The following is a 27,434-nucleotide window of genomic DNA, read 5'->3' on the forward strand; positions in this document are numbered from 1 at the left end:
AAGGAACACAGGTCTGATGAGGAGCAGCTGAAGGAGCAGGGGCTGCTTGGCCTGAAAAAAGAGAGGCTCAGGGCAGACCTTATTGCTCCCCACCACTCACTGAAAGGAAGCTGTAGCCAGGCAGGAATTCTCCCAGCTAAGAAATAATAGGATGAGAGGAAGTGGGCTCATGTTGCATTAGCAGAGGTTTAGACTGGATATTGGGAAAAATGTCTTCACAAAAAAGATGGTCAGGCACTGGAACAGGCTGCCCTGGGAAGAGGTAGAGTCACCATCCCTGGAGGATGTTTAAAAGATACATAGGTGTGGCATTTCTTGGAAGCCTTTTCCTTCCGAAAGAGGTCTATGGTTTTATGTTGCCTCAGAGCTGGGCGCTGACTTCCATATTGGGCCTGGTTTTGCAATGTTTTGTCATTTTATTTTTGCGCATTTTGTGTATTTTACTGCATTTCTGTCATAACGAGGGATTTTACTGCAGCATGGCCCGGCTCCTGTGCAGCCGGACAGAAATCGGGAAGTTTGTCCCACATTAGACCCGGTGGAAGAGCAGAGGGAAGCGATTCCCCTCTGTACAACCCCGAGCCGTTCCCGCCCGCCCCGCCATCGGTCCGCCCGTCCGTCTGTCCGTCAACCGCGGAATCAACGGAGGCTGTGCGCGGCGCCACCACCTCCCCGCTGGGCGGGCCGGGGCGGGGTTGGAGGCCGTGGCGCGGAGCTCGGAGCGGGCCGGGGCGGGGTTGGAGGCCGTGGCGCGGAGCTCGGAGCGGGCCGGGGCGGGGTTGGAAGCCGTGGCGCGGAGCTCGGAGCGGGCCGGGGCGGGGATGGAGGCCATGGCGCGGAGCCCGGAGAGGGCCGGGGTTGCCGTGCGGAGCCGCGCCGAGGTGGACGCCACGCTGCAGACGGCCAAGCTGAACCCGGCGGAGCTGCTGCCGGCCGTGCAGTGCCTCACCTTCGGCCCGCAGGCCGGCGGTGGCGAATGCTGCCTGCTGCAGCTGGAGCCGGGCCTCTGCGCCGAGCTGGAGGCGGGGTGCAGGTACGGCGGGCCGGGGCCGGGGCCGCTGCGGTTCGCGCCGCGGGCATGTCCCGCAAACTCGGCTTCCTCCACACTGTGTTCTTCTGATGCTGTTTGTATAACTGGCCTGAAGTCCCTTAAACCTGTCTCAGTTACACTGGAGACTAAAACTTTTTACGTTTATAAGAACCGTGTTATCTTTGGTTGTTTGTTGTTTTTTGTTTGTTTTTGTTGTGTTGTTTTCTTGTTTTGTTTGTGTGTTTACTTGTTTTTATGGAAAACTTCCTGCTGTGGAGACTTATAAACAAAACTCAGGAGATGCAGGAATAGGCTCCCCAAAAAGCGGTCGCAGCACCAAGCCTGCCACAAGAAGCAATTGGACAGCGCTCTCGGGCACATGGTGTGATTCTTTGAGCAGTCCTGTGCCCGGCCAGGAACTGGACTCGATGATCATTGTGGGTCCCGTGCAACTCGGGATATTCTGTGATTCTATGATCAGAAATACAGGTTTAGAAAAGAGATTTCAGAAATAATAGATTTAGAAAAGAATCCTGCTGAGTTTGAGATTTTCCTGATAGAACTCTGGAGGTCTGATGGATGACAGGGTGCCTACATGACAGACAAATTGACAGGGAAGGATCTGCAGTATTAGCGTGGGCATACGGTGGGATGCTTAGGTGACACTGGACTCTGGACCAAGACCAGGTTCTAGATAAGGTTTTGATACTGTTTTAAATTTCTTCCTTTACTGTAATGCCAGTTTTCCATAAGAAAAATACTTCAAGTGATAGGAAATGAGAAGTCCTTCTCAAGAAGGTAGTTCTCTAAGATATATGTTAGTAACCCATTCCTATCAATGCAATACTGATATAGTATTATCTGTTAGAGGCCTGAATAATGTTGATCCTTTGGTGCACAGTTGAGCTTTGTTCATGCATGCAGCCTTTGGGAAACAAGAGGAGCAGTTTAATTAAATTGAATCTGAGCATTTAGATTAGTGTGCATCCGTATGTAGCCTGAGAGGAACGGCATGTTCCCCTGTCATCCTGTTTTGGTATTATCACATCCTCACCCAGAATCTTTACTTAATCAAGCATGTGAGCTGGAGAGGGTGGTTTACATTTTCTCTTTGACCAGAATTGTTCTAGAAAATTATTTTCTTTCCTGCTTGGAATTACTTGCAAGAAAATAGATATTCATTATCTTAAGGCCTCTGCACAACAGACACAATTTCTGTTTGCTTTCTTGTTTCACAGTGGGCCAGCTTCAGTCCTCATTAAAGAAAACTATAGTTGTAATCTAATTTCTAAGATTAGTGAACTAGTTCATGCATTAATCATCACTTAATGTTTTAGGGGAGTTGAGAAAATCGGTGTATGACTATAGGCATTCAAATGTGTTCTACATGCAAGCTTTGACTGCTTGTCTTTTTGAGTTTTCCCACACTAAAATGAGAGGGAAAAACATTGTCAATTAATTGACATTTGCATCTTTATATTTTGTTGAACTGTGACTGCTGCTACCAAACAGAACTGCAGTTTGTAATTTCTTTACAGATGTATAAATGTGAGATAATATCAGACAAATTTAGTAAGTGTTCATCCTGAAACAGGTAAAAATACATCAGTATTTCCATGCTGTATTTTTTTTCCAGCCTAGTAGTCCGTGGTGAAAAGGATGAACATGCAGTGTTGTGCAGCAAAGATAAAACTTACGACATGAAAATAGCAGATACCTCAAATATGCTGCTGTTTGTTCCTGGTTGCAAAACTGCAGAGGAGCTGAATGCAGATCCGGCATCTTGTAATATTATTCATTCACAGGTATGTCTTTCAGGGCTTTCATTTGTTTGCTTTAATTCTCTGCTTTCTTATTCTCTGTGATTTCTTGTATTTTGTCCAAGATGCATATGTGAAACCCAGCTGGGATTCAGTTGCCTAAATATAGGCTTCTGATGCCATTTTAGATGCCCTGTGGTATTGTTTAGCTGCTGCTGCAGTCTGCCACTGGAGAAAGGATGAGTCTCCTGTTGCTTCTTTGCGTATTGACCAGTTCCAGGAGGATGTCTTTATAAATGTGTTCTTTACACAAGGCCGTGCTATGCCTTAGGGTGTCCAAAATCCCTTCTTCAGGCAACTGAACTTTCTCCATAATGGATGGTTATTATTGTTTTTGAGAAGTTAAAACTGCGGTTTATTTTCAGTGCATATAATTACTTGTGGTAAGTATTAAAAGCTTGCAAAGAAAATATAATTTCTCAGTGTTAGCAACTTTTTTTAAAGTAAGCTATTTACAGGTTGATTTTTAGGAGTGCTTTCCCCAAAAGGGAGATTTTACCACATTGTGTCTGGATACTATTTTTTAAATATAGAAATGTATTCGAAGGTGGCTCTTTCAATTAGCGTGTCAAAACATTTGTCAGAGTGAATGATTTTAGAGTCCTCTAAAAGAGTTTAAGAATTAAAAAATTCTAAAAGAGTTTAGAGTTTAAGAATTCACTATTCTCTGCCCTCCTGAGGCATAGTTAATAAAATTCTATTAAAAATAGCTAGGCAAATATTATTAATTAATTATTTGCTGTAATGGACATAATGGCATCATTGAGGAATAATCCTACTTCAACATCAGTTCTTCCGTAAGGTCTAATGAGCTAATGTAAAAAGTTATTTCAAGCTGAAGTAGATTAATGAGAAAGTAATATTCTTCCATATACTTATTTTTTTCTACATTAAATAATTTCACTATTCCTGTGAAGTTACACATCATAGAAATGTGATTTGCTTAGGAACTATTTAAAAAGTTTTATTTCTAAGAGCTTTCAAAATTATTTAAAAAATGTTAGATGGTTCATTGACACTGCAAATTGTGAAACACAGCAAAAGATAATATGTGTACTCAGTACTTTGGGGCTTCACTGCCCTTCACTTATAGTCTTGGTGCTGATCTTTGTGTCACTTGCATGGCTGATACAGCCAAAGTGTCTGCCATTTTATTCACTTCACACAGCTCAGCTCAGGTTATGAGCTTTGGAGTATTAATTAGAATTATTTATTTTCTTTTCTATGCAGAGTATCTTCTTATTACCAAATTGCTCGGAAAACAACTTAGCAGGAAAAAAGCCTAGCACTTAAGTAAATCCTAATTGACGTGAATCTTGGAAGTTTATCAGGAAATTGCTGTTTATTTCTATGTATTAGTATTTGTATACAATTTCTTCTGTATATAGGTGCTTTTTCTTACAGTTGATTTAAATGGAATATTATTTTAAAGTTTTAGTTGTTTGGTTTTTTTTCTTTAATGAGGGACTTCTAAAATACCCCAAGTACTCCAGTAAAGCACTTAGGGTATTTTAAAGTACTGTCTAGAGGCTTTTTTGTGGAAGCTCTTTTAACATGGAACTAGTGACTAGGTTAGGAGTCACTAAGCTGGAGCCTGTTCTGCCTCTGCGATTCTGTTCCCATTCTGTCGGTTTGGTAAATAGCAGAAATTATGCTGAAAGGCCTCCAATAGTCTGTCCTCTTCAAAGAATCTTGGAGGAAGTCAAAGCTGTACCATGTGAAACACCTCAGGATTACTCTGAAAGTAAAGCTTTGGTAAGTCAGTGTTGTTGAATCAAGAACAGCCAAGCTTCCTGTTGCACTCTTCATTTGTGTGTTGACTCAGGGTAAGGAGCAGAGACATGTTGTCAGTTATGTGCAAGTATAGCTTTCTGTCCTTGTTAATGTCTGCTTTGCTTGAGCTTAGGGCTATGATGATTCATTAAGGTGTAAAAAGACCATGAAGTAGATCCCAAGCATGGGTAGAAGTGGGGAAGATAGACACAGGTTAATACAGGAGGGCTTTTATGGCAGTAATATAATTTATTGTTAAGACAAAAAGCAGTTTTGAGAAAAATTGTGCAGAAATATATCCTGTGATTTCCTGTCATTTGCATGAAGAGTTGTTACCTTTGTCTTATGTACTACAAACATATTTTTTATCAGTCAACAGTAGATTTTTATTCTTCATTGTCTGTAGTAATTTTTTTTTATTGAAAACTTTGCAATGATTGTTTTGTCTTTAATTACCCTGTTAATAGTTCCTTGTTTTCAGTGACTAGATTAATACTGCTTGCTGATAATTTTTCGTAAGCAGCTTTGAATCCAGATGCTATGTTAAAATGTTTAGAGTCTCTGTTTTCTCTTGTAGATTGCTGGTTTCTCCAAGAACTATTGGGAATTAAGGAGATGTCGACCAAAACTGAAGAAATTGAGGAAGCTTTTAATGGAAGATCCATATGAAGGGCCTGACAGTCAGAAAGATCAGACTTCGACGTTTTCAAAGGTAAATCAGCTGTGTAAGTTGCTTTCTTGTAATTGGTAATGAACAAATTAAAGTGAAGATACATCCTTAAGGAGAAAAATCCATTTCCTCACATGATTCACAGTGCTTCTTTGAGTTAATTTTTTAACCCTTCTATTCTAAACAAGTTGGTTGGTGTTAGTACTTTCAACGAGTACAGGTAAGCAACCTTTTTATTAGTTAAAAGAGGAAAATGAAGGACATGGAAGGAGGCTGGGCATTTCCTTTTTCATATGGGAAGTTTTTTGTATTGGCAAGGCGCTTGCCAATCAGTAATTGGTGATGACAAGAAGAAGGGAGTTGAAGAGAGTAACAGGGATTATATATAAGGCATGGAATATGACACACTAAAAGAAGTGAAAACACAAATAAAATCCTGTCCTGCTGTCTTACCATGTCTCCAGGAAATTCAATTTGGAACCTAAAGAGTAATGGAGAGACCCGGACTGTGCAGCATATGATCTCAGATAAAAGGCTGATAAAAATTCTGGGGTTTTGTCAGTTTGCTTTTGACTTTAAAACCAAAAAGTAGTTGCTCTCAAGTATTTTATGCTGAGGCTTGATTGAAGTTGACACCAACAAATCATCTGTATGTGCTTGGATGTGCAAACACAGATGTTACTTTTCTCTGGAGAGTCATCATGCCTCTCTCTTCTTGGATGATTAACAGGCTGATTTCTGATTAGTTACAGAACTAATCAGAATTGCCTACCTATGCTGATCGAGGCATAGAAAAACATACAGCAAAATAAGGGATGGCAAATGTTAAAGGGCTTAAATGACTTCTATCCAAAAGTGATAAGTGATTTTTGCTTTGCCTTTTCTTTGAAATCTCACAGATTAAAATACGTGATTTCAGGAAATCCGGAACACATTCACTTTTTGTTCTTGCTGGCTTACAAGGTCTGCTTGTGCTAATTTGACATTCTGGGAATACAGGTATATTATTTATGACTGGTACAAAGAATTTCCTGTAGTTAGACTGCCTTTTATATTGAATACCCTTTGAGACAATGTTTTAAGTTACAGGAAAATTTTCAGAGAGTGTGGCAAACCTTAGAAAATACAGAGCCTGGGAAGAAGCCATCTATCTTAAGTCTTTCCTTCATTATAGATTATAATGCATTTAGTATGGCCACTAAAGCAAAGAAGGAGTAAGAATAACCTCTTTTATTTCCTTCTTGTTTTCTCTTGTTGCAGTATACAACAGAAGATTTATTAAGTCTGATTCAAGCAAGTGAAGAAGAAATACTCCACCAATTGCAGGTTATAGATGCCTGCAAAATTGAAGGTATTAGTGTCTAAAGATTATAATTACATATGTAAATAAATTTATTTACATAAATAAATATGTAATTATAATTACATATGAATAATTATGTATAAAATTACTTATATAAATAAGGCCCATTCCATATCCTTGTCTTTCAAGGTACAAGTTACTTCAAAGTTCTAAGACTTGTTTCCATAGATGCATGTCCTCTGCTGCTATGAATCTGATCAGAAGGATAAAGCTGAGCAGGCACTGCCAGTCTCACTCTTTCCAGGATAACTCCTTGCTGCAAACACTGGCATCAGAGTATCCCACCCACAGCACAAATATTTTTTTTAGCTGGTCACCCTCTTTATGAATGAGTGGGTACTGTTTTCTGTAGCTCTAGAGGCAAAAATAGATGATTCTTAGGTAACCCCATCCTGTTTATAGTTCTTTTGTCCTCCCAGACTAGGTTTATCTCAGTGTCTTCCTACCATGTGAGGCAAGGCTTGAGCAAGTGCCTCACCTTGGGACAGGTCCTCCTCATCCTTTGCTTGGCCATGCCCAAACCCTCACTGGGACACAAGGTGATGGCAGTCCTAGAATCCTCTGGATTTCTGGATTTTTGTAAACTTCTCTAGACCTGAGCTGTTGCTTTGTAGAGTCAGTGCAGCCAGTTCTGTTCATGCAGTTCTGTTCCTGAACTAAAAATTGTTTTTTTCACATCTGATTCATCTTGGAGTGATATTTGTAGTGTCTTTGTATCGGTGGCAGTTAAAGAATTACTAAAGAATTACAAACAGTTGAGATAATTAAATCTCCTTTACATTTGTTCTTATGATTTAGTTCCTTTTCTCAGCTTTTTATTCTGAAAAAGACACAATGCTGCTGCATGTTGTAAAGGTGTGACCTGAATGTCCAGACTCTAGTAATGTATCTTAATGGCAATAGAATTAAAGTGTTAATGTTTTCCTTCTAACAGTGTTTTTTGGTGCTCTGTTTGGCAGGATATTGGAGAATTCTACACTTTGACTATGAGATGAAACTCTTGAATCATGTGACTCAGCTAATAGACTCAGAGTCCTGGCCTTTGAGTAAGGTTCCTTTATGTGCCTGCCTTGAAGAACTTGGATCTTTAGAACCCAGGTAAACAACTATTTTTAGTACTTAAAATTACCTACATTCATTATTAACTATTAATAATTACAGTACTTGTTAACTGTCTATTAGAATTATAGTCTTGCAAATCTAGATTCTAGTTATCATGATGTAAATGATACATTTTCCTTGTTTCTAAAAATATTCAAGGGAATTTTTAGGCAGATAGTTTAGTAAACTGATTTTAGTGTTTATTGGTAGTATTTCCATTGATTCATAGTAGAAACATTACTGCTGAGTTGTAAGTGATGGAAGTAGCATGTGCTTAAGTTGTAAATTGCTGAGCATCTTGAAGTACCTGTTCTGAAGCTATAGCTAGCCAAAAATGTTTGGTTTATCTGTTGCATACTAGGCAAGAGGGAGATATGTTTTCTGGTGTAATTCAAAATCACCATTCAAAGAAAGTCTTAAGTTTACAGTATGTAACATTTTCCATTTAATTGGCTTTTGACTCAAAAAATATATCCGCAGTTAGGCTATAATTTTATGACAGAGCTTCAGAAAAGCATGTATTATTTAGTAAGGGATAATTAATTGAGAAATTTTTGACTTGCATCATAGGATCATTCAGACTGGTAAAAAACATCAAGATCATTGAGTCCAGCCATTAACCCACCACTGCCAAGTCCATGTCCCTAAGTGCCACATCTGCACATCTTTTAAACACCTCCAGGGATGATTTTTCCAACACTTCCCTGGGCAGCCTGTTAGAGTGCTTGAAAATGCTTTCCATGAAGAAATTTTTCATATATCCAATCTATGTCTGTGGCCATTTCCTCTCATCCTGTTGCTTGTTGCCTGGGAGAAGAGTCCCGACCCCTACCTGGCCACAGCCTCCTTTCAGGGAGTTGTGGAGAGGGATAAGGTCTCCCCTAAGGCTCATTTTCTCCAGGCCAAGCACCCCCAGCTCCTCATCAGATCAGTGCTCTAGACCCCTCCCCAGCTCTGGTGTCTTTCTCTGGACACACTCCAGCCCCTCAATGTCCTTTTTGTAGTGAGGGGCCCAGAACTGGACACAGCACTCGAGGTGTGGCCTCACCCAAGTACAGGGCAACAGCCACTGCCCTGGTCCTGCTGGCCACACTGTTCCTGATACAATTCTTCCTCACTGGAAAAAAGTGATACTGCAGAAGTCTCTATTCCGTGTTTTCCTTACACATTTTAGTCTTTGCTAGTTATAACTAGAAAGTCAGAGACCTTTGGGGTTGACAGGCTAAATCAGCTCCCATCTTTGGATGGATTTTATTTGTCCCCTTTGGTTCTTTCTTTTATTTCTGTTTTTTTACCAGTTTCTTCATTTCACCCACAAAAATGTGTCTCATCATCTATTCTCTTCAATTTATTTTTTTCCTCCATACCTGTTTCTTCTTGGTAACTGTTTCAGTAGTGTTCTAGTAAACAGCAGCAGAACTTGATTTCTGATTTTTTTTCCAGAGAGATGATAGAACATATTCTTTTGAGCTATGGGAGGAAATATGTTGATGGTAAGTTTGGGAAAGCATGCATGGTTTAACTTTGCATAAAAGAAATAGTTATTAATGAGGAAATGTAGGTTTTGTGAAGCATGGCCCAACCAAATGTTTGCTGCAGTGCCAGTATAAGGAGGGAGCAAATTGGGCTAAAAATCAGTACAATTGTTAAAGGGAATTTCATAGGAAAAGAAGGGCTATTAAACCATACAAGATGATTGTGAACAGAGGTACTGGAAATGATTTATTAGGTGTCTACAAGCCATAACTTTGTGACTAAAAAGAGATCACTAGTAAAATTTAGGTGACATCTCTCTTTAGATACCCTAGAAGATCTCAGATATTTAAGCAATTAATTGAGTAGTCAATGGCATAAATTCAGCTTGCCTGAACTCAATATCTGCCTTTGGTCTCTTGAACACAAGATCTGCTGCTGTATGGATTAGATTTCCATTGTCCATCTCACAGATATAATACTGCACTGCCCTAATCTCAGTCTGAATTCTTCCCCGTGGTGGCTTTCATCGCACCTTCAGCTGACATAGGAGTTGCACTCAACCTTAAGGGACATAGGAAAGTAATTGGAGTGACAACAGACTCTTGTGCTAATATATTTAGGAAGTTTGCACAAGGAACAAGTCTGAATTACAGAAAGGTGGCTGAAACAATAGAAGGAAGTGTTTATACCTCATTTGGTTCAGAAAATTTTAGCCAAATCAGTGTGAGAGAAAATGAAGTCTCATCCCTTCATAATCTCATAAGGGTGATTGAAGAAGTGAAAGTTTTGTTAATTGTTTAAGCAAATGCTTTAATACAAATCAATCAGAAATAGGAATGAGAGCTGTAGGAGAAATGGTACATTGTGAAAGGGGAAAATATGGAGGGCAGACACATTTATTGATATGAATTAATACTGTAGTTGGGACAGTGCTGCTGTGTTCTGCATAGTTTGTTCTTGAGAATGAGAAGATACCATAATTTATCTGAATTAATACCAAGTCAAATTACTTCCCAAAGGAGAAGAAAAAAGAGAATGCTTGGTGTATAGAAGACTGTAGAACAGAATGGAAATACAAGGGAATACAAGGCTGTTCTTTTATCAAAAGGCAAGAATCCAAGATAACCTAGTTTTTGCTTCTCAGCAGGGGAGATTTTCTTTGAAATGCGTGAAGATAAAATATGCAGAGCTATAGCACAAATGCTTTTGCAAAATGCAGTTAAATTCAGTCTGTCAGAGTTTGAAGAAGTCTGGCAACAGAGTGTTCCTGAGGGGATTACAACAAGGCTTGATCAACTTCAGGTAAACACGTAAAGAAGTATGGATTCTTTTGTGAGTAGGCTGTAACTGACTTGTGTCATATATATATATTATCCATTACTGTTTTTGTCAGCTTTTGAGTTCAAGTATGCTTTATGATGTCCTCTGAGCAGCAGTAGTCTGGAATCATGGTAATTCAGGTTTCTGTAGGCACACTTCACTATTTGAAGAAAGGCTGCAGCTGTACTATTACTACTTGTAAGTGTGACTGGAACAGAAACTGAAGCTGTTGTTGAACAGATTGCAGTGACATCCAGTAGAGTAGCAAACACTATGGGAATCCTTTTGTTCAAAGCAGGCAGAGAGATGTTAGAACCCAATGGATTCTCCCTTCCTTCTTGTCATAAAGGAAATTATAAGTACTGCCGGTAAAACAGTGCCTTTATGGTACTTCTTCATTTTCCCTCTAGTAGTGCTGTTCTGGAAGGCTTTGGATCTGGAAAGAGCAACTTGTATGGAATATGTCAGGAGGAAGGAAGTTTAATTGTTTTGTCAGTACTTAACATTTCCTTTCTGATGCTGATCTACAGGGCTTGGCTCTTGTGGATAAAAGTTCAAGACCAGAGACCATCTTTCTACTAAAAGTGGAAGACTTACCTGAAGACAATCAGGAAAGATTCAACAGCTTATTTCGCATACGGGAAAAATGGACAGAGGTGGATATTACCCCTTACATACAGTAAGGATGTATTTATTTTTATTAAAATATAATTAGTATTATATTCTTCCCTCTTTGCATAGCTGGCTTCTGATGAGCTGTCACTGCCTCAGTGTTGCTACTATGCTCTGCATTTTAAATTAATGTGGATTCTCTATATGAATACAGTACCTATCTCTGGGATCTGTAACTCTCTTTTTTGGATTAAATGTATGTAAAAAGCTGATCCTACTGGGTTTAAACAATAAATGATAACTCTCATTTGATTAAGGCAAGACAATTGAAAGGCTAAACTTCCTGACATTTACAATGAGTCTCTATATTTAGAACACTAGAACTGTAGAGCAACAGTGCTTCCTGTACTGTGTCCCTTGTTCCTTTGGTGGTTAAGACTTATACTACTGCACTATTGAGAATGTTCAGCTGTGATATATGTGTGCAGATATTGATGCTAATCCAGAAATAACTGCATCAACTCTTCATGAGTGGCTCTAAATTTACTGTAATATAACTGTTTTGCTAGATTGAAAACTCTGTTAGAGAACAGTAATAATAAAAATTCTGCCTAAAACCCAAAATTCTTTTTTCTGAAGTAAGTAATTTAGTTTTGTCTAGTGTTTAAATGTCAAGGCAAGTTCTAAACTTTAGATAATTTAAAGCATTATGTGATAGTTACAGTAGTTCGGGTTTTTTCCCAATATCCTAATCCAGTTTATTGCTGTAGTTACAAATATTTTACAGATTCATTTTGTGTGAGAATCTCTCTTAATGCCAATGTCATGTGCTTTATTTCCTCTTTAGAGACTTGTGTGCAGAGAAGCAGACTGTTGGTGCTCTTCTGACAAAATATGCTCGCTCCTCAATGCTGAATGGTGTTAAAGTTTATAATTCTAGAAGGCCCATCTCATAAGAAGTATTGTCTGAAGAGCTGAGGATACTGAATGTAGCAATGGTGATTGTAACTTGATGCTGCCTTCTGGGGAAAAGACTGCCAACCATCATTATACAGTGTACTTGAGGTTAAGCAGCTAGGCTACTTGAACACTGTGTTTTCTGCTCAGCTAAGAAGAGTGTGAGGGCACTTATGGCCTCTAAGGAATGAGGTGAGGTGTGGCCTCACCTTCCTTTGCCAACCTTCCTTTGCCCAACTTCCTTTTCCTTTGTGTCTGGTTAAGCCAGGAGCCAAGCTACTTCTTGAATACACTTAATCTGCTTATCCATAAGTCTGAAATGGAAATTTAAAACCTCCTTGATAATAATGCAATTGATTGAATTGATTTGATTAGCAAAATGGAAATTTTAGTCTTCTGCCCATCAATGGCCATTCTTAAAGTTTCATTGCTTTCATTCAGTGTTCACATTTTGAAAAGCACAGAATTCATAAGTCTCATGAACAAATCATTCCCCATTGAGACTGCACCTGACACTTTAATACTTGGCAGAATGGCATTATATATATATATATATATATATATATATATATATTAAAAAAAAAACCCTAATTGCAGTGAAGCATGAATATAAGAGAGAGTAGTTGGACATTGTGTTACGAATTTCCTATAAAGTGTCATTAAAATGTAGCAGAGGTAAAACTAACGCTTTACAGAAGACTACTTACACTTTTTTAAAAAGAGCCTACAAAACTTTGTAGTACAATTATTTTTGTAGTTTGTTATGGCGTATAACTGCACATAGAAATTGTGCCTTGAAACCTTACATTATAATATTGTTCTATGTAGAGCAATATAACAGGATGTTTTTATGATACCACCATGAAGTGGTGTGCCTGAGATGGTAATTTTGTAATCATTAAAAAGTATTGTTTGCATGTCAGTAAACCACTTTAATATTAGATAGTTTTCAGATTTATATTTTAAACTTAGCAGTTTTCTGTCAGACTCATGTGAGGTATGAAATACCTTGAAACTGCCCGCATTTTAGCTGTACAGAGATGAGTGGGGAGAGTAGAGAAACTCCTCCTAAATCAAATGTAACTCTTAAGATGCAGGGTGTGTATACTTGGAATTTGCTACAGATACAAGCTGTGGATTGTTGTTCGGTGCTGCAAGGTCAGTGCCCTGTGCCTCTACATTGCTGGTGCAGGGGTGTGGCGTTTGACCAGCTCTGTGGAGACCTAGACTGGCTTTCTGCTGGGAAGAACTGCCTTGTTTACTGTCTGGTTCCAACAGCTGAGCTTCCCCAATAGGAATAGGTTCCCTCCCAGAGATAAATGATAATACGAATGGAAAAGCCTTGGAAATTCTTTCCATTGTATCACAGAAGGCTCCTTAGTTGAAATACACAACATAATTGATAACTTTTGTATTTGTGGTCCAAGTTTCTATTTGCATGTATGTATAATATATACATATTTACATAGGGGGTTCTTTATAAAACAAACAAGAAATTAGGTATTTCATGAATAGAGTTTTGTTACAGCCGCGAGAAGAGTTTGTTGAAATTAATTGTTATCATTCCATGTGTTCAGTGCTCCTGGTTGGTTTTGTTAGACATTCAAAATGAAATGACGCTTTCAAACTCCCGTCAGATTTTTTCATGCATGCATTTATTCTAACCTAAACTAGATGAATCTGACGTTACTTATAACAAACTTGGTTATGAAGGAACTTTATCTCGTGTCCCCTGCTCCTACCGGTGGCGGCAGGCGGAGGTCGCTGCGTCCCGCGCTCCCGCCTCGCGTTCGCGCCTCACCTTCGGCTCCCGCCGTCCCTTCCCGCCTTCCCCAGGCCCGCGCCTGCGCGAGCCGCGGCGCCTGCGCACGGAGACACGGAGCGGCCCCTCTCAGCTTTTGGATTATTCGTGAGGGCTATTTCCTTCTTCCCCCCCTTTTTTTTTTTTTCTTTTTATTTCTCTCCTGCGGCCGCCGCTGAGCCGCCCTTCTGTAAAAAGCAAAACTCCAAAAGCTCTTCCCGCTGAAGTGATAGAGCTCAGTCGGGCCGTGACCTCTCACCGCGGGGTCGGAGGTGACCGGCAAGATGGCGGCGGCTGCGGAAGGGCAGCGGCGGGCGCGCTGCTGAGGGAGACCCGCGGGGCCGACCCTGCCCCGGGCCCGGCCACCGCCCGGCCCGCCCGACCCTCCGCACCTTTCCCGGCTCTCAGCGGGCGGCGCAGCCCCAGCCGGCGCTCCCCGGAGCGCGGACCCCGGTGCCTGCCCGGCCGTCCTGGTTCCGTGGCTCCCGCCGCCACTGCTCGCTGAGCCGGTTGTTTTCCGTAGTTGCCGCGGAGAGGAAGCGCCTCTGGACTGGTTCCGTGATCACAGCGGATAGAAGGGCTGCGTGTGCACCCGTAGAAGGTTATAGACAAACGCTGCTTGGTGGTGCTGTAACGATGGTGCTCACTCGAGCTGAAGATTCCTGGCTGCTGGGGGTCGCACATCCGCTGAACAGATGAGTGATCAAGTACGGCCTGACGCGGGGAAAAATCGAAGGACCCGTTGAGTGAGGATGATGTTGATGCCAGTCTGACGGTCAGCAGTGTGTGTTTAGTGCTGCGGTTCAGGATGAATAGGAAGAAAGGAGACAAAGGATTTGAAAGTCCAAGACCCTATAAATTATAAGTATCCATTTTTTTTTTAAACTGCTATACTTGAAACCAATGCACACGGAATCAGGTCACAGGCTGATTAATAATTTTTTACTGAAGAAGGTTGGAGCTGTTGCTTGTGGTGTAGCTTGCATTCAGAAAATATGTGTTGCAGATGTATGTTTTAATGTGTAAATGGACTTACTCATGGGCAGCAAGTCTGTCAACCATTCATTCTCACGAAGGTATTTCTATTATGCTCGTCAAACCTTGGATGTTTCTTCACACAGTGTCAGTACTAAAGAACATACTACGATGTTCCATATGTACTGTGTCAAAAAGGCCTTTAGACTTAAGGGCTTTTTTATGGATAAAAAAAAAATTGCTTGCCTTTGCAGCAAACCGCTTTATTAAGCAAATTGTCGTTTTTACACATTGACTAATTGGGTTGTAACCAAGCTACCAAGCAGTAGCGGATTTCAGTGCATTTTAATAGATTTCTTGTTATTCCTCCTTGATTCCTTTATAAATCTGCTACACAAATGTATTTCTACGTAGAATCAGTCAGCTCGTATACATGTAATGTAAGAAATGTCTGATTCCGTTTTTAGATGTAATTCTCTTGTAGGAATTTTTATCAAACTTTACCTCATCTGTAGCAATGTCACTTCTTAATGCACAGGATATGTGCAGGTAAAGTGTGATGTGCCATAGAAGTTGAATTATTTCAAGGTTTTGTCTTTAGTCGTGAAATGCACTACTATCAAGATGACAGTACAGGAAAATACATAGAAAAACCTTAAAAGGTTTTTTTAAAGTTGGAATTATTTATCTCCTACTTATTAAATCAGAGTTTTATTTACTAGAATTTCTAGTATGACACACAAAATTTAAGCAAGTGCATTTGACTAGTATAAAATATCTGTCTTGATTAATGTATTAACATTATTTTAAATTATAAATCTTACGGCATGCTAATTGTAAAAGCACATACTTTATCTTTTAACGTGTAACTAACTCCTGCTTATATAAATTATGTATGAGTGTCAACTCTCCAGGTAAACTTTCCACTGGTCTCTGATTGCAAGTGTTACTGCTCATGCCATTACTGATACTTCTCATCATTACAGTGTTAAACCTTGACACTGCCATTTGTAATTCTTTATTTTTATAAGTGTTGTTCAAAATTTGTTATTTTCCTGTATTACTAGTAATGTTCCTACTGGTATGATACTATATTTGGTATATATATTTTTATTTCTTTCGAGGGGGTGGTTGTGAATTTCGTATATATTTTTTGGAGTACTTTCCTGATACTGTGGGTAAATCTACTCATTATTTGGTTTAGACCACATAAAAGACTGAGACAATCATTAATGATTTTTATAGAAGTATATTCTGTTTGCAGTATTTTTCTGTATGTACATGTATCCTTTGTGGCTGTCCATTAAACTAAAGTATTATTTACTTTTAAAGTAAAGTATCAAAGGGTTAAAGTATTATTTAAAATGCTGTTATTTGTGCAAAACCTTACTTGTTTTCTTTGTTTTTTTTCCTTTCAGCACAACTCATCAGGTAGTTTGTATCAACAACATAAACTTTCAGAGAAAGTCTGTTGTAGTAAGTATTTCTTAATAAAGTGTGAGGTAGAAATTAAGTGTTTGGGTTTTCTTCATGCTTTTAGAGGAAAAAAACTACACTTATAAGCTAATTGTGCTGTTCAGCTATTTCATATGTTATACTTTCTAAGGTAATGCTTCTCTTAAGTCTGTCATTTGATATGATTTGAGATGTATCAAATAAAATACCTTCTAATTGTGAGCACTTTTAGAAAAGGATTTCTAAATGAAGGCTGCTGCATTGTAAATATTACAGAGCAATTTGAAGTTCAAAATTCATGCTCACACAGTGTTAGCTGATGTTAGGGATAGGTTTACAGCCTTATATGTGAGTTCACTTGGGCTTTGAAGGGACTTTCATCATTTCAGGCCTAAAGGCTCCAAGGGTCTTTGTCATTTACATATCTGTTTAAAACAATTCTTCTTAGGTTTTAAGAATTCTTGTCTCAAGTTGAGGTACCAAAACATACAACACAGTGATGCTAATAACTTAATATCTAATCAATAGGGGCAGATTTTTTCCAGTAAAACAGGCATGATTGTCAGTCATATTGAATTTTTTGTTTTGGTTTTTGTTTTCATTTACAGCTGTGAAAATTCATCTGTTAAATGGCATGAAAAAAAATGTAGAAAATTAAAAAGAGCAAATTATTTTCCTATTTAAATACGAAAATAACTTTATACTAGTGATTTTTTAAAATTCTATTAGTAATAATTCTTTATATCTCTCTAGTTTTTTAGTCGATAAAGATTTTACAGAAGATTTTGATTTGTATTTTCATAGGGTTATGTGGAACTGACAATATTTCCCACAGTTGCAAACCTGAACAGAATCAAGCTGAACAGTAAACAGTGCCGGATTTACAGAGTGAGAGTCAATGATTTAGAGGCAGCTTTCATCTATAACGATCCAACGCTGGAGGTCTGTCACCATGAGTCAAAGCAGTAAGTGGTATATTTAAGATTCTGCAGAGGTAATGCTTTCTATTGCTTTTAAGTATAACCTATTCCATTTTACTGTCAAATTTTACCTGGTAATTTCCTAGTGGTAACTTTACATATGCTGCCTGAATTTTGGGCAAGTATTTTGGCAATAATTTTGACTCTTGCACTAGTCTTTAGAATTTCTTGTGCTAATTTATCTTTGTATTATTTTGTGAAAGTAAAAGAAAATTTTCTATGAAGTATTTCATGGGGAAAAAGGACGTTGGATTTGATATGTGTGCTTGAGACAGACACTGTGTATTCCTTTATTCATCAGTTATGCAAGAGCTTCAATAATTCAGTTTGCAAATATAGTGTTATTGGACACCGAATTTATTATCAGAGTTATGAAATTTTCTTTGAGTCTTGATACTGAACCACTTGAGTGTATTAATTCTGCAATTCTGTTTGCTTTGTGACGTGATGTTTTTGTTACTGATGCTATTACTTGTTATGTGAAAAATTCAGAATCCTTATTGCAGAGATTCTAGGTTGTTGTGAAGCACTAGAGAGAAAAGCCTTGAGCCTTTCCTAAGGAATCAAACTTTCATTAGTTCTTGTAGATAACAGTGTAAGTCCTAGAACCTGAACTTATTTCAAAATTTGAAAGGAAAAGTTTAAAATGTCTTTACCGTCTCATATTGAAGAGTATGTTTAAAGTCATGTGGCATCCTGTGTGTTCTAGGGAACTGATATGGGAAGGGGCTTTAGTAGAAAATCTTGTAGTCATTTCATTTTTGGTAAGAGCATGATGAGAAAATGTTTTCCCTAGGTATTCTTTTCAGATTTGCTGGAACATTCATGTTCTCACACCTTCTTTTCTGCAAAACCTTACTTTTTTGGTGTTTGGCTTGGTTGAATTTACCAAATTGTTAAAAAACTTCTTGTGAAAGTGTTGTTTAACACCAGCTGATAAAAAAATCAGAGTCCTTGAAGCTGCAAAAGAGTGACTGAAATAATTTAGTCCAATTCCCCTGCTCACAAGGGGTCAGGTAGAGCAGGTTGCAAAAGTCTGTGTCCATTTGTGTTTTGAGTATCTTCGCGGATGGAATCTCTGCAGTCTCTCCAGGCAACCTTCTCCAGTGTTGATGACCCTCGCAGTAAAAAACATTTTCTTGTATTCTGATAGAATTTCAGGAATTTTAACTTATATCCAGTGACAGGAGCAGATACAGTGAGCACAAACGTGAGACATAGAAAGTTCCTTCTGAACATCAAGAAACAATTTTTACTGTGGGGGAGAAAATTTACTCAGAGAGATTGTGGAGTCTCTATCCTTGGAAATATTCGAGTCATCTGGACATGCCCCTGAGCAGGTGATTGTTGGTGACCCTGTTGGAGCTGAGGGGTTGGACCGGAAGGTCTTCAGGAATCACTTCCAACCTCAACCATTCTGTAATTCTGTAATAACTGGAATCCTGCATAACTCCTGGAAAATGTGAAAAAGGAGCAGCATTTAAAATTATCAGAATAAGCACTCCATTATGTTAAAAATGGGATTAAGAGAGATAATAGAATATAAATAAAATAAAATATAAAATTATATATATGGAATATATATGGAATATAAAATAAAATATAAAAAAAATCATTTTGTGGAGAAGGTGAGGGTTTTTTTGTTCAGACTATTCAAACTGAATAGAAAATCTCTGTATTTCATAACTCCTATGTTATTCATTGTTATGAAAGACAGAGGTCACCAAATATTCATAATCAAAAACTAGTATGCCTTTTTCTGTATCTCAGAAGTTAAAGGCAATATGAGTTACGAAATATTAGATGAAGTTAGATGTGTTTTTTCCATTGGAACACCTGGTCACAATTGGGTAGTTAAATACAGTGTCTCTGCATCATCTGGTCATCTCTTCCAAGTTGTCATTTGTTATGGCAAGTTTAGTGATGCTGTCCTTTGTTCCCTTGCAGCTGAACTAGCTACGGCAATTATTTTGAACAGGACACAGGTTAGACATGATGGTTTGTTTCCGATCTTACAGAGATCGTAAACTTTTGCATAGTTTTCTTAAGTAGTCTGCTCAACTAGTAAATGGGAAGTAAATGGTAATAATAAATGTAAAATAGTAAATGGTTCTTGGCAACCTGTTTATTTAAAATATTTTATTTTCAATCTTTACTTTTCCCTGTGGTGTGTAGCAAATGTAAGTTCAAGTTACAAGGTTGTATATACAAACGTTTTCTTTTGATGTTTTAGTTCCTTATATGTTGTTTTCTAAAAGAACACATAAAATCGTAGAAGCATTGAAATTGGAAAAGACCCGTAAGATCATCGTCATAAGTTCAACTGTAAACCCAGCACCACCATGACCATTAAATCATGTCTTCAGATGCCATGTCCACATTTTTTGAATACTTTCAGGAATGGTGACTCCACCACTTCCCTGGGCTGTATGTTCCAATCTTTACAGTCTTTTCTGTGAAGAAATTTTTTCCAAATATCTGGGGCATAAGTATTTAGAAAAGTTGTTAATTTAAGACACTTTCCTACCTTTTTATTGAAGTTAAAATAATCTGAATTCTTACTCCCTTAGTTAGCAACAGAATTCTATTTAAAATGGAACTCTGTATGGAGTAATGATTAGAAAACTTGCTACAACATCTCTGACTTGAAAGGTTATGTTTGCTGATAGGAAGTTAAGAGAAATAGGTCACTGTTATGTTGTGCAAATTTTGACATGCAAGAAGACAGTTAAAAGAGGGTTGAGAAATTCAGCTTTATATATGGCACAATTCTGTCTGCCTCACTGTGATGTTCTTTGCTACCTCTTGGTGAGATCTGTGAGATCACCTTTTTGCGTCTGAGTTGAAATACTCAACTTCTTTTCAAATAGTACTATTGGGTTTGAGCATCTTTGAGGAAAAAATCATTGACACACGGTCTCTGTCATTTCACATTTTCAGTGTTGCAGAAGGTGAAACAATTTTTTTCAGTCATGTATATTTTCAGTTCCCCTGAATATCAGAAAAGCCCTCACTAAAAAGGTAATTAAAAATTGGTGAGATTCGTAGGAATGGTTAGAAGCCATTAATTAGCACATTAAATATATTTTTAGCTTAGATGCCATTGCAAATTTATCCATTAGTCCCAAACCATAACTTCAGGTAAAAAGTGAGAGAGAGAGTATAGTAAAGCAAAGGTTTATCTAGAAGTAAAGTTGGACTTCTGTCTTAGAATTTCCTCTGGAGGTTTCAGGACAACATGGCTTTTTTGTATCAGGATAGATGGATGAACTTAGATGACGCAGTCACTTTGTTCCTGACTGAGCAAGCACCTGAACAGTGGTGTAAGGTATGAAATAATTTACTTTGCTTTACTGTGTGTACACAAGATGGCAGAGAATCCCATTTTGCTTGTGCTTTTGAGAAGAGTTTCAAATCTTGTGAAGACTGCATATAGTGTTAGAGAATATCTATTTGGGTTATGTTTTGAGGCTGCTGTTTTTGAGTGTTACAGCTGTCTGTCCTCATCTTTCTTTTTCTTGTAAATTGTTGCTTTTTTGATTCTGTCAGTACAAGCGAAATGAATTTGCTTTTTCTGGGCTATGCTTCTACATTTTGTGTAGAAATTTCAGTGCATGTTCTGAATACTGAGACAACTGCTTGTATCTCAGCCCTATTTATTTTAAACTGGCAAAGGAGATATTTTTTTCTTAATCTTATGGTTGAGATTGTAAACTGTTACATAGGTGCCTGTCTGTCTTGCAGTATTTGTTCTTCTGAGAAGTCAATGATCAAGCCTTTAGCCTCAGTACAAAACAGAAAAAATTGTGGTGGACTGAGCATATGTTGCACTCAGTGCCATGGTTTAGTTGAGGTGTTAGGACGTGGATGTGACTCAATAGCCTTGAAAGTCTCTTCCAGCCTAGTGATTCTTTGATTCTGTGGTTGCCTTGCTGCAATAAATACTGATATGATGCTTGTCTAATTGAAAATTCATTATAGACTTTGTCAGAAATTGATAATCAAAGTGTCCTGGCTAGGACAGGGTTCATTTTTGCAGTAGTCAGGAGCGGGGAAGGTTAAAACCTGGAGATTATTCTATACCACCTCACCTGATTTTCCAGGGATGGGAAAAAGGATCACTTCTAGGTCCCATAGCATGGCAGAGGGGTCAGGTATTTTCAGGAGTTGACCCAGGGTGAGCAGTACCATGTGAATCATTTACCTCTTTCCTCATACACTTTGTCATTGGTATTGTTGCTGTCACTGTTCACTGTCTTACTTCATTGCTGTCTCTGGTAAATTGTTCTTAGCTCAGTCCATGATCTTTACCTTTTGTGGCTCCAATTCTCCTATGCAGCCCACCACAGGGGCAGGGTGGAGAGATAAGAGTGGCACGTGGTTTGAAGTAGTTTCAATGGAAACACTAAATGGGAGAATTCCTAGACCAGGACACAAAGGTGCAGAGAAGTTTTGAAAAGAGATGACAAAGCCCTTAGACTTGATCAGGAATGAAAATCAGGTTTTTCAGCATGACAAAGATTCAAATCATTGCCCTATTAATAAATCACCTATATGTGCATGTATTATTTTAAATGGTATATCATGTATGTACTCAAATATCAAGTGCTTACTCTGTATGGGAAGCAAAGTAAAATAGTAAATGAATTACAGGTAATGAAGAGTAATGAATTACAGATAGAGGAAAGAACTTACTTTGCCAAGTTAAGTACTGTAGGAAAACAGTGATTTATAGACCATAAGTTTGGCACATATATTTGCGGCACTGATGCAGCTAATGAGAAGTGCTATGGAAAGTTTGAAATCAATTAGTAATTTTAAAAAATAAGTCTCTGCAGGATCACTTCTTTACAGTCACTTAAGCTGCATGCAGGCTGTAATTAATAGTGTTTGGGGTGAATTCTGATAACAAAATGTGTCTCTCCTGGGATAAGACCATGAATACATATTTGTTTTTCATTGTCAATCTAAACTTAGCATTACAAAAATTTATCATTGTTCCATGGGCTGCAACTTTTGGCATGTGTTCTGTTTTTCTTAAAATGGCCATATTCAGTTTATTGAGAATAGTTTAACCTATGAAAAGATTAATCTGTGGTACTACGCCTTTCATGGATTCCTTTTACAATGAATCACCCATTTGAACTGGAAGACTTCACAAAAATAGAAATATAAGAATAGACTTGTTTTCCATAAAATGTTAAGTTCTGGAGTCTACCTTCTTTGCTGTAAAATCATAACCTTTTCCTGTCTGTGAACCTAGTGACGTTTAAAGTGTAGCCACAAGCTCTTCACAATCCTCAAAGTTGGAACAAATTCTCACTGATGTGTAGGAAAGAGATCCTTATCCAATAATAGTCAATTTTCAAAAACAGTTTGGAGTAAAATTAAACACTTTAGACTTTACAGTCTAACAGAATGTCACTGTGGTTTTCTGTTGCTAGCTTTCTTGATTACTAATAGTTCTTAGTCATGCAGTCTCTTTTTAAATAGTTTTTCCAGAGGTATTTGTTTGCCTTTCTAGGGTGCCATTTGAAGGACAGCTTAAAGCAAACTTTGCTTAGGGATGTTCTTTGACCCTTCAGTGTGACAGATCAAGGAAGTAAACCAAATAAAAGCTGCCTGATTAGAAAAAATATACTTACTTTCTCATTTGACACTTTCAGCTACATCCCTACAGCATCAGATGAACAGTAATCTCCTTAGTGAGTGGGACTAGGAGACAGCACATCAGCTGGAGTTTAAGTGGGTTGGAATTGTTCTGGAGCTGTACCTGAAATTATACTATATTCCAGGGTACAAACTCAACCTTTTCCTTTTAAAATGTGTTGGTATTATATCCTACCTTTAGGTACAGTTAACTGTGAAAAGGGAAAAGAAAAATACATTAAAACTTGAGATTTGTGTGTTTCTATACTGAAGTGGTCCCATTTACTATTCATGTCTGATTCTCAGAAGCTTCCAAAGAAAGTAGACAAGTTTACTGCTCCTGACATTCTCAATCTTGGTAGTGGTGCCAGGGAATTTGTGCAATATTATTGCTAAACATGAAGAACTACGTGAAAATATGTTCTCAATATATTTCAGTGTTTTAGCAAAGTTTTTTATACGTGGAAGACTTGGAATATTAAGCATAGTGTTTGACATACCTACACTTACAGAATGGTGCTGGTGGCATGGTTAATTACACTTTGTTCTTCCAAGTAAGGTACTATAATTTGGATTATTTTCTCTGTGGATGGTGAATAGAGAAAGGTTAGATGAGAGCAAATCCTCTAAAATGAGATTGTGTCTGCTTTGTGTGGACTTCAGATTCCATGGAAGGTGGCGTCTGCAGCCAAAAGTTAATTTATTCCATTGTGGTGCAGTAGTCTTGCACCTGGGTCAGGACAACCCCCAGTATCAGTACAGGCTGAGGGATGAAGGGATTGCAGGCAACCCTGCAGAGGAAGACTTCAGGGTGCTGATGGATGAGAGGCTCAGCATGAGCTGGTAATGTGCATTTGCGCCCCAAAAAGCCAGCGGTGTCCTGGGCTGCATCACCAGCAGTGTGGGCAGCAGGGTGAGGGAGGGACTCTGCCCCTCCACTCGGCCCTTGTGAGATCCCACCTGCAGCCCTGTGTCCAGGTCCGAGGTCCTCAGCACAGACCATGGACCTGTTGGAGCAGATCCAGAGGAGGCCACCAGGATGGTAAGAGGGATGGAGCACCTGTGCTAGGTGACAGAGAGAAAGGCTGAGAGAGGTTTGGCTTGTTCAGCCTGGAGAAGATACAGCTCTAGGAAGATCTTATTGCAACCTTTTAATACTTAGAGGGGGCTTTATAAGAAGGAGGGGGCAGACTTTTTAGTAGGGAGTGATGCAGTAGGACAAAGGGTAATGGTTTTAAACTAAAAGAGGGTACATTTAGACTAGAGGCAAGGAAGAACTCTTTTACTGTGAGGGCAGTGAAACCCTGAAACTGGTTTCCCAGGGAGGAGGTAGACGCCCCATCCCTGGAAACATTGAAGGTCTAGTTGGATGGGGCTCTGAGCCACCTCACCTAGTGTAAGATGTCCCTGTCCTCCCCCAGGAAAGTTGGACTAGATAACCTTGGAAGGTGCTTTCCAATGCACAGTGTTCTGTGGCTATGTGATTCCGTGACTGCTTTTTGCTTGTGTCCTGCTTCCACAGTGCTTGGATTCATCAGCAGTACCTAAATTCTGTTGAAAAGGTGATAAGTTAGTCAAACACTTTCTCTTCAGGTATTTGCAAGCTTTTGAAAAACTGTGTACTGGAGAATTAGAATTAAGAAAGATTTGGCTCTCGTGCTTTAAACAGTTTAGAAATGCATTTTGAAAAACCATAAAAGCTATTGCATAAAGCTGTAAAAGCAGGGTTTTTTAACTTGACTGGTCATACTCCAGTAGCTAAATATAATGACATTAAATAATAAGGTAATATCCTTCTCGTAAGTACTTTCACAGAAGACACATGCTTGTTCCTGCTCCTTTCAGTAGAAAACAATTAATCTAAGCCATAATGATGTAATGATATGACTTTGTAATGAAGTGCGCAGTTAATGAGCAGCTGATACATAGTTGCTCAAACCTGATTACAAAAACCTGTGTTTGCATCTTAAATAAATGATGGTACACTTTAAAAAAGAAGAATGTTTCAAATACAACTAGAAGCTAAAAAGTTCAGCACATATTTCTGTGTTTGTGTATTAAGGCGAAAACTCTTAACATGTAGTATTCTATGTGTTATTTATGAGTGCATTAAAAAAGGACTATTCCTGTCCATCAAGCTAAAGGGGAAAAATAGAAAAACACCATTGCCAAGCTAAAATCTTGCATTTAGAAAAGCAAGATAAGAGCAAAACCACAATATATGAGTAAGCAGATCTTCAAGACAGAGCTTTAGAATAAAGATAGGAACATAATCCAAAATAAAAAGCAGAATTTTTAATTTCTATTCCAATAAATGTAGGTATTACTCTTATTATCAAGAAAGGAACTCTGAACATTTCTCAATTTCTTGGGAGTTATTACTGCTTAAGTCTTTCTGATTACAGATCACTTCTGCAAGAAGTGATTTTAAGTTCTGGTTGTTGAAATCTAATCTTTACTTCTTTTCTCTTCCACTCATTTAAAAACAAAACAGTTATCCATGCACCTTGAAATTCAGTATAGAAATTGTCTTAACTTCCAAAGTTGCTTTTTGTGGTTCAGCACAACTCTGCTTTAAGAATTAACTAGGTATTTCTGACAGGAGGAATCTCAACTATTTCTCCAATGCCTATGCTGCCGCTGTCAGTGCTGTGGACCCAGATGCTGGAAATGGAGAACTCTGCATTAAGGTTCCCTCGGAGTTGTGGAAACATGTTGATGGTAAAGAGATCATATTGAAAAATTAATTTAAGATGTCAGACTTGCCAGCTCCAACTTTGCTTAGGAAGATAGTAGCTTTGAAGATACAGAAGAAGTGTTACATTATTTTATGGATTTGTGATTACTGTTTCCTTTGTCCTTTCCACTTGAACTCTGAAAAATATTTTCACTTTTTGGTAATATGGAGAAGGGTTGCAAGAGTTCTTGACACTACATACAAACATACTCTTGAGTGGTCACGACCCCAGGAGAATACTTGAGGAACTGGGAATAATGGAGTGTACTGGGGGCTAAATTGTAATTTTGAAGCTGCTTACAACATATATGATCCAACAAAGAAAATAATTTATAAGGATATAGTTATATACATCTTCTTACAAAATTCTACTAATTTTATGCCATCTCACTTTGAGGAATTTTAAAATTGATTTGGTAGTGAAAGTATACTTTATAAACTGGCATACTAGATCCTGGAATAAGTAGCTTTTTTAATAAGTTACTCTCCAGTGTTGATTATTTTCTTACAGGGATCTTACTAGTTTCTTGTATTACTTCTTGCATGGTTTTATCGGTTTTTCCCATGGATTTATGAGACCTCTGAGGGAATAATAACAACTGTATCATGAGGCTGACTCATGCAGTATTGTCAGATGCACCTTGATGAAAAAGACACTTATTTAATTTTTCTGTAAGTCCCTGTTGCCTTATGTGCAAGCCTAGAAGGGAAAATATTCAAACATGTATAATTTGACTTTTCAAAGTGTATGTGCCAAAATACGGTGATACTTGTGGGATAGATTTCAGCATATGCTAGAATTTCTTTTCTTGCCAATCTATTCATAGGTGAGATTTCTGTGAAACTAAACCAAAGTGAAGACACTTAAGTTACAGGAAAAGCATTAACTAGAATTAGAGATTTTAAGCAACTGCAAATGACAATAATATGTCTTTTAAGAATGTGCCTGCTTCATAGAGATTTTGGAGAAATCTTTTTCAGCAAGGTGCCAAGGAAATCATGGTTAGGGTGCAGTCTGTATAAATACGCTTTACTGTTGGGGAATAGGAAGATGAAATGTGACTCCAATAAGTTTTTATTAATTAATAAAGATTCTTATAAATTCATCTCCTCTAAGTTGTGTTTAGAGAGGTCTTGATTTTGTAAACCTTGAGTTGTGAGTTTGTAAGTGGACTGGCAAGTCCATGAGAATGAAGTTATCATGTAATCTTCAAAGACCTAGAGTCCAAAACTGAGTTACTATTCTGAAATAACTTTCATGTAAGTTGTATATGCTTACTCCAGTTTTGGTGTTTGTGCTGCAGAGTTAAAGGTCCTGAAGGTGCATATAAACTTTTCTCTGGACCAGCCAAAAGGAGGCCTTCATTTTGTGGTACCCAACATGGAGGGCAACATGGCAGAAAGAGGGGCTCATGTTTTTTCATGTGGTTATCAAAATTCTACAAGGTAAGAAAATTGTCTTTGAATGTTAGATTTTTATTTCCTATTATTCTTGAACTGTAGGAAATACAAATAATTTCTATGAATTCTTTTAAGTTTAAAAAATTCTAAAACTTAATTTGTGCTTGAAAGGAGTTTACCAATGTGAAGTAGCATGTAATGACAGTAATTAGTCTTTATACTCAGCAGGAGGTAAAGAAAAAAAACCTGTGAAGCTTTATAAAGTTAATGTATTGTAGGAGTCAGTATGTCAACATTCATATATTCTTAAGTAT

The 27,434-nt window shown here is 38.1% G+C and overlaps 2 protein-coding genes across 5 annotated transcripts in view; both read left to right on the top strand.

Moving 5' to 3' along the window:
• Nucleotides 1–798: 798 nt before the first annotated feature.
• DSCC1 (DNA replication and sister chromatid cohesion 1) lies at nt 799–13,785 on the top strand. Its single transcript, XM_005516937.3, has 9 exons — nt 799–1,033; nt 2,667–2,835; nt 5,201–5,335; nt 6,554–6,644; nt 7,616–7,754; nt 9,201–9,250; nt 10,378–10,535; nt 11,084–11,232; nt 12,013–13,785. Exons 1-9 carry the CDS (start codon nt 822–824, stop codon nt 12,119–12,121), a joined length of 1,212 nt encoding a protein of 403 aa, XP_005516994.2. The 5' UTR covers nt 799–821; the 3' UTR covers nt 12,122–13,785.
• Nucleotides 13,786–14,387: 602 nt separating this feature from the next.
• Nucleotides 14,388–27,434, top strand: part of TAF2 (TATA-box binding protein associated factor 2) — a 57,094-nt gene continuing 44,047 nt past the window's right edge. Inside the window, exons 1-5 of one of the 4 annotated variants that reach the window (XM_088054214.1) lie at nt 14,388–14,784; nt 16,320–16,374; nt 17,158–17,318; nt 25,588–25,703; nt 27,024–27,165. In XM_088054214.1, the coding sequence (XP_087910340.1) occupies nt 14,732–14,784; nt 16,320–16,374; nt 17,158–17,318; nt 25,588–25,703; nt 27,024–27,165 (527 nt within the window). In that variant the 5' untranslated portion in view covers nt 14,388–14,731. Of the gene's footprint in view, nt 14,785–16,319; nt 16,375–17,157; nt 17,319–25,584; nt 25,704–27,023; nt 27,166–27,434 lie in introns of all 4 variants that reach the window. The other 3 variants (XM_014256233.2, XM_005516938.3, XM_014256230.2) reach the window with 3 other exon arrangements.

Source organism: Pseudopodoces humilis, chromosome 1, assembly GCF_049639895.1.
Source record: "Pseudopodoces humilis isolate 2021_Gansu_Grassland_sample_001 chromosome 1, ASM4963989v1, whole genome shotgun sequence".
In the NCBI taxonomy this organism is placed as follows: domain Eukaryota; kingdom Metazoa; phylum Chordata; class Aves; order Passeriformes; family Paridae; genus Pseudopodoces; species Pseudopodoces humilis.